Raw genomic sequence first — 12,781 nt, 5'->3', positions numbered from 1 at the left:
ATGACTGATTCACCATAGTCACAACAATAATCATGACCACTCCTGATCTGCATCGGAAGAAATGACCACGTGTATCTACGACAGCTCTGGGATCAATTATGTATGCGCCTTCTGTCACTTCCAGGATTTCAAATCATCAGTGAAAGAGCATACTCTGTAGCTCCAAGGGTTTTGTGCTGCTTCAAGTCAGGCTGTTCTCCTTGACATCATTTTCATAGGCTGTAAAAGCATCAGCAGATCCAGCAAGACTGCTGGAGCTCAGTGGTTCTGACCATCCAGGCACAGAAGCAAGTGCCAAAGGCTGGACCTAACCATCAGTATTTCTCATGTGGACTTAGACTTCCTTGCTGTAACTACTTGAGTCAGAACTCCTGCTGACGTTAATGAGAGCTCTGGGCAAAGATCAAGGACTGAGTATTTACTGGTCAGTAAATGGATGTAAACATTTGAAGAGGCAGCTAGGGAGTGAATGGTGTTTTTTAAGAAGCATCCAGTATCCCTCACAGCTTGCAACACTTGCTGAAGTTAGTGAGTGCCATGGGAAAGAAGAAAGCTTACAACAGAGGTTTCTTTCCAGCGGAGCAACCACTCATAGCACAAATCGTGGAAAATTCAATTCAATTCCATCCCAGTAATTATTGCAATACCTCAACAGATCTTCCTTTATTTATTTTTGCAAAATAGAAGACAGTGATGTTAACACTGAACTACAATTCAATCTAACATAGTAAAATTCATCATAAATCTAGACTATGTATAGCAGATGACTTTGAAATTGCTACAAATGCGACTTTACAGCCTCCACAAGGCTCACAGCAGAATCTATACAGCCGTCAAAGTTGGAATGAGTAAATCCATCACCCCCACAAATTAGGAGAGGTTGAGTATGAAGAGTCATTTGTCCTGGACAGTTGGGTACAGCCTTTGTAACCTGAAAAAGAAAAGCATACATGAAGAAGAAAAAGTAAGTATTTACCTGAATTCCATGCTAGAAAGAGCTGTATCACTGACATGCCTTCATATGAAGCACCCTCCAACCCAGATCTTAGGTTCCAGTATTAATGATCAAAATGCCATAGTCAACTATTTATCCTTCAAGTTTAAATAATTAGAATAAAGCTTTCCTGCATGTGGAAAGTTAGAAACTTTATAGACCCAGCCAGGTCTTATTCCCAGTCAGTTTCTGTAGAAATGAAGATAGTCCATGGAGAGGTGAGGCTTACAGAACTCCAGGCCAGAGGTTTGAAGATATATGATCTCTGATCGGCAAAGGTGGGCTTGCATAAACCCCTAGATATCTAAGTGTTCAACAAAATGCAGCACTGTATATTCAAGAGGGCAGTGGAAAAAAAAGAGCCTCTGATACAGTCAACACTTCAGGCTTCCAAAGATATCTGCAATAGCAGAAACACTGACTTGATGTCAGTGATACTAGGCAGTATCACAGAAATTTCAAAAGCTCAGCAAACAGGTGCTCAGTTTCCACTACACATAGGCTACAGTGAAGAGCCTCTTAAGTGCCATGTCGTAAGTACACAAATGCTTTTTCCCTCACTCTGCCGGCTCTGAGGTCCTCCCTTGGCGGGTGCAGTTCACGTCTGGTGATGGAACCCAAGAGACATAGCATGAAAATGATTTCTTTGATTTCACAATCCCCCCACCATGAAATGTGCCAAGAAATTAGGAATTTTAGGTGATAAACTCTGTGAAATGGGACACAAAAATATATTCAATATCAAGAAAGCTATTGCAGCAAAGAAATAATTGCACCTCTTTCAATCTTTGATGTTTACCTCAGATTTACTAAGCCATTCATTCCACTCTTGGTCAAGATCTTGACCCACAAACCTCATGACCTGAACTGTTGTTAGCACACACAGAATCAATACACTAAATAAAAAGAAATTCTGTGGCATTCAGCTACCCTATTTCCATAGGTGTTGGCTTTATCTGCTTTCTCCCAAGTTGAACTAACTGCGGCCTTGTTGACCTTCATCATCTGAGACTACAGCTGTGGGAAAGCGTGTAAATGTTTACAAAACACTTCAACAAATGATGACAGAAGAACTGCAGAAGAAAGACAAAGATATTTAATCCAAACAAACCAAGTCCTCTGCCTCCAAACTCATAAAAGTGGGCAGAGGAACCATGCACCAACACTACTGTGCTGGAAATCAGGCCAAGGGACGGATCATAAGCAGTTGGGCTAGTTCTTGTGGTCCTACAAGAGCCATCACTGATGAACACAGCAACAGAGAAAAGCCACTGGATTTTCATTTTACTCCTGGGTGCTCTCTTCATTTATGATCACTGTGATGCCATGACTTCTGCACACATAAGGGACAGCAGGTCAGCACTATTGAACCTTAGAGGACCCAACAGAGGCTTTCACGTCCTGGCTCTGTGTCCCGTCTCCTTCTATATTCACCCTCTGTTGGCTTTTCTGAGAGCTAGTGGATGGGATGGCAGCAGTAGAAGAAGTAAGGAGAAACTGCCGTTTCTGAGAGAGCTTGCAACATGAGCAGTTTGATCAGATGATCATCCCAAGTGGGGAAGTGAGGCAGACTTCAAGGCAACAACTGTCACGATGACTTGCCCACGCTCTGCACTGCTGTGCAATGCACACCCTTGGTACAAGCCACCCTCTCTCCAGCTCCACCACTCTGGCCTCCTTTTCTATTTGACTAGCAGAAGAGTCTTTTAGACACTGCTAGATACAACCAACACTTTCTATCTGTAAATAGCATGCCGACGAGGTCTGATCAAGGCTGCTTTGATAAATATTTGATTTCAGTCTCAAAATATGCACTGTATTCATTTTAAATTTAATTTTCTTGGATGCTGCCATGCCATTATTTGGCATTTCTAAGTACAGATCAGCTGCAAAACATCTACATTTATGTTTCTGGCTATATTTTATGTTACCAGCATGTTAGTATCTTTAAAGGAGGCAATCATCTGAAATGAATTTGTAGCAAGTTGTGATACATTCTCCATTGTTTACTTAATGGAACAGTCTAGTGATTTACTGTAAAACCTGTCAGAGATCCTGTTTCTCTGACTCATTTTAGGTCATCAGTTAATTTCTTTCTAAATTTTTCTAATAGATCGAGGTCACTAGGCATAAAAAATGAAGAAAGGTTTAGCAGAATAAGGCAAGAACGTCCTTCATCCTTGAGTACCTTATGCTTATTCTACGTTCCCTGTACAAGAGTTTCTGATTTGTCATATTGATCACAAGAGCAATACTTTCGCATCTGAGCATGCATCGTTCTACCTGTGTGGCAATATTGTGTGTACAATATAGTAAAAGCCTTCATTACACATACAGTGACTGGTGAAAGGCATTACCCTGTTCCTCCTTCCTATTCTTTTAAAGCTGTGGTCCAAAATACAGCACAAATCACCTTCAGCTATATGGCATAGCCTGTTGGATCTCCATCCCTGGAAGATTTCAGGACTCAGCTATATAGAGGCATGGTTGAGCTCATCCAGTGTTGGCAATAGCTCTGCTTTGAGCAAGTGGTTGAACTAGAGATCTGAAGAGGTCCCTTTCCACTACTATTTCTATGAATCTGTGTTTTCCCAGTCTCCCTTCCCCACATATAAATTGACTGTCAAAGGGACATGATAGGTTGGGAAGCTGCTGACTCTGAATGCTAATAGTGTCTTATTGTAATTAAAGCAGGGGATACAGAACTGCAGCTGTGCTGCTAAGTAGTGTCAGTGGAAGTTTGGAAGTCCTAATCCCTCATCCGCCATGGATAATTGTAATGTCTGCATTTTAATCCCAGGATTGTGTTGGGCCATATGAAGGACGTTGCAGCCGGATTTAATTAACAAGCAGGATAAATCCTGTCTAAAGGAGTCAGGGGAAAGATGCATCCATCTTATCAGTTCCCGTTGCTTCTGTGGCAACAGCTTATTGTAACTGAAAGTAAAGAGGGCTTTGAGGGAAAGAGGGAGCTCTGTCCCAGATATTTAATTTAGCGAGTGATTATTTTATAGGATGCCCACCTGGCAAAGAGATCTCTTTATTGAGATAACTGATCTGACCTACACCAATTTACTTGCAACCTAAGACATACCACATTCATTCACTGAGTTAAAGACTGGTGATAATTCTTCCTGTGACACAGCCATAAAACACAAGCAGCTGCTGAAATCAGTTATTTTATTTAGCAGCAGCATGGTAGATAGCAGGAAATGCAGAGAAGGACTGTCCACAGAATGGCAGGAGAAGGAAGTGGGAAGAGCTGTAAATTGTACAGTGGTTTGGTGTTTGAGAAAATAACAGAGCATCATCCAGTAGTATTATGCATGAATGTAATTTTCAATAGGGGAAATAGGACATATCCCTAACGATTTAGAAAGATTACAAATTTGAAACAATTATGGAAAGTAAAATTCATTCCTATAGTCACTGTTCCAACTACCTTTAAAAGACATAGCAATAGGTGTAAGTCCACAATAAATCTTACCTGGTCATGAAGAAAAACTGATTTTGCTAGGATTCAAAAACCATAACTGTTTGGTAGACTGCAATTGAGACTTTTTTATTCAGTAGTGAAAAATTAACCTCCTTTCTTGTCTTTTCCTTTATCCATGTTTTCATGGTGAAATAAATCAGAATTGGCCCTGCTTATATGTCACTTTTATCACTATGCTAAAATTATGAATAGTGCAAGGAAATGCTTGTAGCAATAAACAAAGTAGCCAAATTTTATGATACAGCTCTGTGGCAGCAGCAGCATCAAGGCTGCATTAATTTTGTTAAAAAATATTTCTCACTTTGTTTTGGGAGCTGGTTAACCAAGTGTCTGCCTGTTGGGGAGTGATCAAATTCTTCTGCTCCATACAACTTGCACCTCTCATGCTCACTTGCAGTTTGAAGCAGAAAGGTAACAGACAATACAGAAAAGAATAGAAGTCAGTATCAAAAAAGAAAGAATTAACAGTGACAATTCTACATGGAGATATTGTTACTACCAAAAAACCCCAGAACTGATGGAGAGAAATATATAAACCATACCATCATTTTAGTTTTTGAGGCATCTAAAACCTATGTTAAGATCATTTTTATATGACAACCAATTACAAATATTATGCACTGGGAATTGATTTGCAAGCTGTCAATACCTAATTCACGGTAAAATAAACTTTGTGCTAACAAGACCAGGTTCTTAAATTGGATAGAGATCAACGGGTATGAGCAAACTTTACAATCAGCCATCTACAATAACTTTTCCAGACTTCATAAAAGGAAAAAATTTTAAGGGGACTGCTTTAAGTAAATATTTTGCATCAGCTTCCACATTCAATTTCACCAATGTAATTCAGCTTAAGAGGCTTTGGGTAAACATGTAGCTATACGCCAGTACTTTAGGAAATTGCCAACAATTTCCTTAGATTTTTAAGAGAAGTCTGTAAAATATACACATTTTGCTATTATTACCCTGGGGTAGTTTACTTTAAAATTTTTTTCACGTAACATACTGTTAAAGTGAACTTGGCCAAATCAAATAATAACAATTAGTATGTCTGAACACAAGCACTCTGCTACTCTGTGGTAGGGTGGGAATTTTGCTAATAATATCACATACTTTTGGATGCAGAAGAGACAGATGGAGTCATTTTTTTAAATACCAACAAAAATCCCACTGAAGTATGTGGGATTTACTTCCTTCCTGTACACTGCTGCTGTTCCTACTTATAAGGGGCACTGCATAACTTACCACTGAGCCAGGTCCGCTATGTAAAAAGATTACTAGAAATGACCTTGCTGTAGTTGGCCAAGTTTGGATTTTGCCGATGGCTACATGGAGGAATGTGTTATAGATATTGAACAACTATCCCCTTTCCTGTTTTTCTCTGAGGATGAAGAACACTGGGTTGTATGACGTCCTGCTTCTTGTGAGACACTCCAAATCTGTACCATGGCATTATCCAGGCAGCATCTCTCAGCTGACTGATCCCATTATGGATTACCTGAGAGTATCTCCATTTCTGACATTTGATGCTGGCTGGTTTAGGCAGGGATGGCACAACGCTTTCCAGGTGCGTAAGAATTAACTGCTGCACCTCTGCAGGATCTGAGTCCAGGTGATCGTGTCCAAATGTTACACTCGTGTGAACTACAACTGATGGCCCAATTTCAGGAGACTCTGAAATAAAGAAGAGAAATGCCTTTGAAAGATTGCTCATCAATATTTGCCTTCCCTGCATGCTGACATTTAGCCTGTAAGTCAGTAAGAAGAAAAGCATAGGTATCTGCAGCAACGCCCTGTTCTTCCAGATGGAAATAACACAAAGAATAACAACACAAACTGTTTAGGAGCAGCCCAATGAAGAAATCCAGGCTTTTTACAAAATTTGTGATGGATTTCCTACTGCAATAACCCTAGATACATATATGTCTACTACAGAACCCTCGAGGCCTTCTGATATCCCATACTAAGCAGCTGGCAAGAACAGTATATGGTCTGAATATACTGATGGACTGCCTGTACGTACAGACTGGCCAGTAGGCAATAGAAAACCTGCTGAGCTCACCCTGTACTCCTCCTGTCAGACCCAGCTTCCACAAAATCAGTAGCAACCACATCTCTTTGGAAACAAACTCTTTCTTTCCCTGACCGGGCCGAAATCGCCAAGAAGGTTTAAAAGGCATCAGGGTGGCAATGAAGAGACAGAGGGGCAGGAGGACAGACAGATGTCCAGACAGAGAGTACGACTGCAAGCCCTTAGGGATGCAAGGACTGGCCTATGTGGCAAGCTCTTGCCACAGAAGGGACCTGCTCATTCACAGAGCTGAGCAGAAAAAGGCCATTCTGTTTTGTGGGGGATTTTGTGATTTCATATTCAGGTGTTGCTCTGAGTTGGAAAATTCCCCCTTTTCCCCCCAGATATTTGCACGGTCTCTACAAGAAGGAGGGCAGGTCTGGGTTCAGAAGTGCCTATCCCAGAAAACCCCAGGATCACTGCCTCTGACGCAGCTCAAGCAGGCGGCTGCCAGGGATTTGGGAGAAGGAGCTGGCAGGGAAGCTGGCTGATCCCTAGCAGAAACCTGCTTGGCAAACAAAGTGCTGCTGGAACCCTGCCCACATTCCACCCAAATGTCACTGTAACTCCACCATCTCTGCACAACGTTGGGATTTTGGCAAACTGGCAAAACAACGGAAAGAGAAACAAATAAAACTGTTTTGTACGATTTTTTTTCCAGCCAGGCCTACATATAAAAATAATTAGTGCCCCTATAATCACAGGGTAGTCAGAGAGGCACAGACACAGTTGCCAAACCACAAGATCTTGCCTGGATTGCACTTGTGGAGGTAAGGCTTTCCAAAGGCTACGAATGCATTCAGGAGACTTGTTATCACTGGGAACAGCAAATGGGAACCTTTTTGCAAGTTGGGCTGAAACTCACCCAGCCATGAATTAAGTCCAAGGTATTGGATGAGGCACATTTTCTTTATTTCCTAGTTTTTAAACCTGGTTTAAAATTTCTGGAAAAGCAGCACTGTTTTGAAAACACAACGGTGTGGCACAGCATCTTAGCACACAGAGGAGAAAACGTGTGTGGTGTGAGCAGATCCTCCAAACGCTGCCGCTTCAGTGCCTCCTTTTTCGCTCCACTTCCCATCAGCCAGCAGCAGTCACACAACTCATTTTTCACTGGGAGACTTCAAATTTGCCTACAATTAAGCTCTGCTATGGAGCCAACATATAAACAATTCCAAAGCAGTTGGTACAGTCCCGTTTCTTGTGCGTGACCCCACTAATGTTCGCGAGGGCAGATCCTGGCAAAATGCAAAGGCAGCAGATTTACCGTTGCTTGCGGGGATTGACCACGAAGGGCGAGGAGCTGTTGTCACAGTCACAGACATTTGAAGTCCTTCTGAACACAGCAGTAAATGCCAAATATAAAATAAACAAACAGCATTTGCAGAGACCACAAGTCTGACACGCACAAGCCACTGCACCACACCAATGACGGCAAAACTCTGAAAAAAGTGCGAGTGAACCACCGCCTCTTTCTGACCTGCAGAAGGACTGCAGATATCACGGCTGTGCAGACTCAGCTGACCTGCTGCTGGGCTTCGGGGAGCTAGAGCATTGCAGCTGATTTGCTTAACCACCTATATAAGAATACAATTTATATTCATCCTCCCCTGAGCATTTAAAACACGTATCGCCAGCCTTACAGCTGTGATTTCCTCCCCACTTTTTTTCACTTTCTTACAACATACCACTCTCATTCTTATGTACAGCGCTCCCTCCTTATGCTCTGCTGTTACGTGCTCTCCTCTGGCTCCAGCTCTTCCTCCCCAGGCTCAGGTCTGCAGCAGGTCACAGGAGCGGGGATCAGGGAACAACTGCTCTTAGCAAGTGAGGACAGTGACGCTGAAAGGTCATTAGGAAATGAGAGAAAGGGAAATGACTGGTTGCGGCTAGATGCTCTGGCTGCGCAGAGGAACGGTGCTGGGGGACTGATTAGCACCCAGAGACCGAGGTGTTACAGCGGGTGCAAACAGCACCACCGTGAGCTGCATGTGCTGCAGTGCCCAGCACGGAGCACGGAGCTCTTCTGCCACTCAACACAACCAACGTCCCACAGAAAGTTTCCCATACACATTCATTGTAGAGGCTTGTAGATTTAGGGACACGGAGGAAGCACTCTTCCATGAACAACAGTGAAGCAAACGAAATATAGAGTTGTCATATTATCTCAGGCACCCTTAACAGAACAATTTCTGCAACGCAGAGGTACGAGAGACCTGAACGCGAAATGACCACAAGAGAAAAATTATCATAGTAGCAAAGGACAAAAAAAGAAGAGTGTTATATTACTGTGAAAATCATGTGCTCACGCCATAATTTTGGTTGGTCATATATTTGCCATCCAACAGCATTTACATACTTGAAATGCTAGAATAAAACCAATACTTCACTTTTACGGAGAGGAGAAGGGAAGCAGAAGCAAAGGTAGGTTAGCTTGATAATTCAGTACTTCTTCTTGCCCCACACAAGAGGATTCAACTTCAGTTTTGCAGCTCTAGCAACCTGCAGGAAATGGCTGCATGTTTGTCTACATACAAGTTTTGGGGAATGTTAATCTTTTATACAACTTCTCTCGTAGGGTGAAACATGTGCAAGTGAACACAAGTCAAAACAGAATTTGCCCTTTAAACCTAAGCTGCAGTACAAGAAGAGGAACCAAAGGCATTTCACATACAGTAATCCCAGCTGACTTGGAAACAGTTCAGCTTGGTTCATGTTGGTCATCACCTTTCACTCTTAGTCTTTTCTACTATGGTCCCTTTATCTTCCCTTTCTGTGCATCTCCTTTGCAAGTCCCAATGGCGTATAGACAACCTTCAGTGCTGTGGGCAGAGGAGGAACGTGAGAGTAGCCATGGCTACAGCTGGATGGAGCACTGTGGCTTCCTGCAGTCCAAGAAACTCTTTGACATTTTAAAAATCTGCCTAGATGGAGCCGGACTCTTCTCAGAGTGAAGGACAAGAGGCAATGGGCACAAGCTGCAACACACGAAACCCCTTCCCCATGCAAACAGTGCATCCCTGGGACAGGTCCCTGAGCGATGAGGGTTCTCCATCCTTGGGGATTGCCCAGACTTGCATGGACACCGCCCTGAGCAACCTGCTGTAGCTGCAACGTTGGCCTTGCTGCGAGCTGGGGTCAGACTGGAAGCCCCGAGGGTGCCTCCAGCCTGAATTATTCTACAACTGCGTGGTTCTATTCTGTACTGAAACAAAATTAAGATCCTTTAAATCTTTCCAGCAATAAAATAAAATAAAAATAACACAAGGGTATGAGGACCAGGACAGCCAACAATGAGTAGTCACAAAATTTGTCTAGAATATGGGATTTTCATGTTCAGTAATTTCCCTGTGCCAAGCCACTATGAGGAGCCAGCACATCCTTGTGTGGGTCTTTGCTCTTGGGGCTGTTCAACTTTGAATGAGCAGGATGCATTTGCTGGAGCAAGGACATGACCTGGGTTCTGCTGCATTTCAGCTGAGTGCCTGAACGCACCAAACTAGTAGTTAAATCAAGTGATTCCCTCTCGTTCCATTAGCCAGAAATTCCCTCCTTTGGAACTGGAAAACCTTTTCTGACAAAATCTTTGTTCAAACTAGCACATTCCTAGAAAAATATCTTAGTTCCAACAAGTGAACATTTTCTGACCAAAAAATCCACAAAGAAAGAACTAGCTGAACCCTTTCTGACCAGTTCTGGCTGTTATGTAACAGGCTTGATAGCAATCTTTCCCTCTGTTGCGTTGGCGAAGAACAGGACTCCTCTAGCTAGACAACTCCTCTGAGAAGATGAATTCCAGGTTCCAAAAGGCAACCAAAACTTCTTTCTGCAGTAAGTTTTCTGTCCTGGACTGATCACTTCAGAATGAACTACTGAGGCTCAACGGGAACAAATCTTAGCACTCGCAACAGGGATGAAAGTGATGGCTTTAATTTCAATTGCAAGGATTCTTTTACTCCAGTCTCTTTCCTTGATGAGCCAGTTCAGCCAACACTTATTCTCAGAAACTGGGAAAATCTGGCAAAAAGGGTGGGGAGATGTTTCCTGATTGTGATCAGGAATGCACTCTGATAGGCAATGGCTACAGAAGCCAAGTCACGGTGCTGCCTTTTTTTGAAAGTTCTTGTCTTCCCTCTGAGGCACTTCTACGAGTAAAAGATGATTTATTTAACTCCCTCAGCGGGGCTTGCAAGCTATCTCTTTTCAGTAGGTATTAGAGCTCTTTTGCTGGGGGATTTTCTAAAGGGCCCAGAAGCTTTGAGTTTGTTCCTACTGTAGTCTGGAGTGCTGATTTTGCTTTCTGATGCCATCTGTGTCTTGGACCTGAAAGCGAGCCTCTACCATCATGGACGGACAGGTCCAAGGTGTCCACCTGACATGGATTTGGGATGGGAGCAAGGACCACCCTTGTCTAGAAGCAGGGACTCAGCCAAAGAAGGCACCTTCTTCCCTGAGCTCTGATGAACAGGAGACCTTGGATTGGGTCTGGGTCCCAAACAGCCAGGGCTGGACTCACCACGTGGAGATTCCTCTCTGCTAACCCCAAGCCTGATTTCATATGCTAGACATACCTGTTTTCAATGCTGGAAAGACACTGAGAACACTATTTGATCTCTTGTTTCCATTTTAGGGGGGAAAAAATGATATTCCAAGTCTGATTTCTCTCCATAGAGATGGTCACGGATAGAAGCCGGAGTGGGGAAGCCTCTTAGGTACTTTGGGATTTATTATTGTGTACATGGCATTTTGGCAAATTCTTGCACATGTACTTGGTAAAAAGGCTCATTAAAAGATGCCTAAGCATTTTAATAAAATAAATATTCACTGCTTGCTGTGACTCGTTATAGCCAATGATTCTTGGACAGGACCTGCTTCTTTCAAACCTCTCATCTCTTCCATAGCATGTCCAAAACAAGTTTCAGGAAAACAGGCAGTTCGTTGAGTTTTTAATTCCTCCTTCAAACTACTCACAGCTTGGAGAGCTTCCAGAGGCCACTGAGTCACAGCCATCCAGTATTGAAATATGCAGACTGCAAGGATCAAGTTTAGCCTCAAGCCCTTTTCTTTTTTCTACAAAAATACTGGCTAACAGAGGAGTTTAAAATAGATTTTTCCCTGAAAGCAAAGGGGGAATCTTAGCCTTGATACCTTACAGCTCTTGTACCGGGTATGCATGACTGTTCAGTTGTCACAGGAGTAAAACTGGCTTCCCAATGCGTTTATATCAGGCTGCAACAGCTAATTTAAAAAACAGGGCTACTGGCAGGGTTTCTCCTGAGATTTTCATTTTCTTTATTTGCGGCAAGATGCGAGCAGTCTAGGGCCATGCTAACAGATGACAAAGCAGCACAGGAGATGTAGCAGGCCAGGGAACTAACTCTCTGCAATTTGAGGGGTAATGATCTGAAGGCGAATGGAAGCAACATAAAAGCTTTCGTCTGCTCCCAGTTCTTCTCCCCTCTCTCATCCCAGCTGCATGGCAATTAATCCGATCAGTCGATGTGGTGGAAGGCCTAGGATGCCGGGTAGATCAGAGCTAGAACGAGACTGCAGAGTTGGCCGTAGCTTATACCTACTTAATTAGTGAGCAGCCGCTCTGCCAGTACTGGCAGGGTTCTTAGCATCCGCAGTTGCTGAGGGATCCTAAGAGCAGCAAGCTTGTGCCTGGCTGCCTTTTATCCTTCCAGTGCGTGCTATGCCACCGCAGCAGCAAAGTCAGCTGAAAGGAATGTGTGCCTACCCCTCATCCGCTCCAGTCTGGCTCTATTCACTAATACGAGGAGGAAAGCGAATTTTTGCAGAGATTGTGTTGAGGCAGCCATCAGGAAGGAAAGTGCAGGACCTAACAGCTTGCTGGTAACATCTCATACGCCTGTGGCTGTTTGGTGGGCCGGATTTGTGCCATAAATTCAGACTCTCTTGTTCCCTACGGATTATGGAAGATGTAATACTAAAACTACCAGTTTCTTTTGCTTTAGTGTTAGTTTTCTTTGTTTTAGTGTTAAATTCTTTTGCTTTATTGCATTGCACAAGACCATACAGGCAAATAGTGGATGAAAATGGAAGAACATGAGGATAAACACATTCCATGCAAGATTCATTTTACTTCTACGTAAACAGAGGAGAACTGTGTGATCTTTAGCGTATTACCTCATCCAGCCAAGTGTCCCGTCTTCAGTTGTGAAGTTGGAGAATGGTGAGCAGCAGTACTTCCCTGCCC

At 43.0% G+C, this 12,781-nt stretch overlaps 1 protein-coding gene across 2 annotated transcripts in view; it reads right to left on the bottom strand.

The window, feature by feature from the left end:
• Nucleotides 1–635: 635 nt before the first annotated feature.
• Nucleotides 636–12,781, bottom strand: part of RNLS (renalase, FAD dependent amine oxidase) — an 89,606-nt gene continuing 77,460 nt past the window's right edge. For both annotated transcript variants that reach the window (XM_064513550.1, XM_026097368.2), the window contains exons 6-7: nucleotides 5,989–6,164; nucleotides 636–931 (exon numbers count right to left, since the gene is read on the bottom strand). In XM_064513550.1, the coding sequence (XP_064369620.1) occupies nucleotides 779–931; nucleotides 5,989–6,164 (329 nt within the window). In that variant the 3' untranslated portion in view covers nucleotides 636–778. The remainder of the gene's footprint in view (nucleotides 932–5,988; nucleotides 6,165–12,781) is intronic.

Source organism: Dromaius novaehollandiae, chromosome 6 (assembly GCF_036370855.1).
Source record: "Dromaius novaehollandiae isolate bDroNov1 chromosome 6, bDroNov1.hap1, whole genome shotgun sequence".
NCBI classification, from domain to species: domain Eukaryota; kingdom Metazoa; phylum Chordata; class Aves; order Casuariiformes; family Dromaiidae; genus Dromaius; species Dromaius novaehollandiae.
This window is presented reverse-complemented; position numbering and strand designations above follow the sequence as displayed.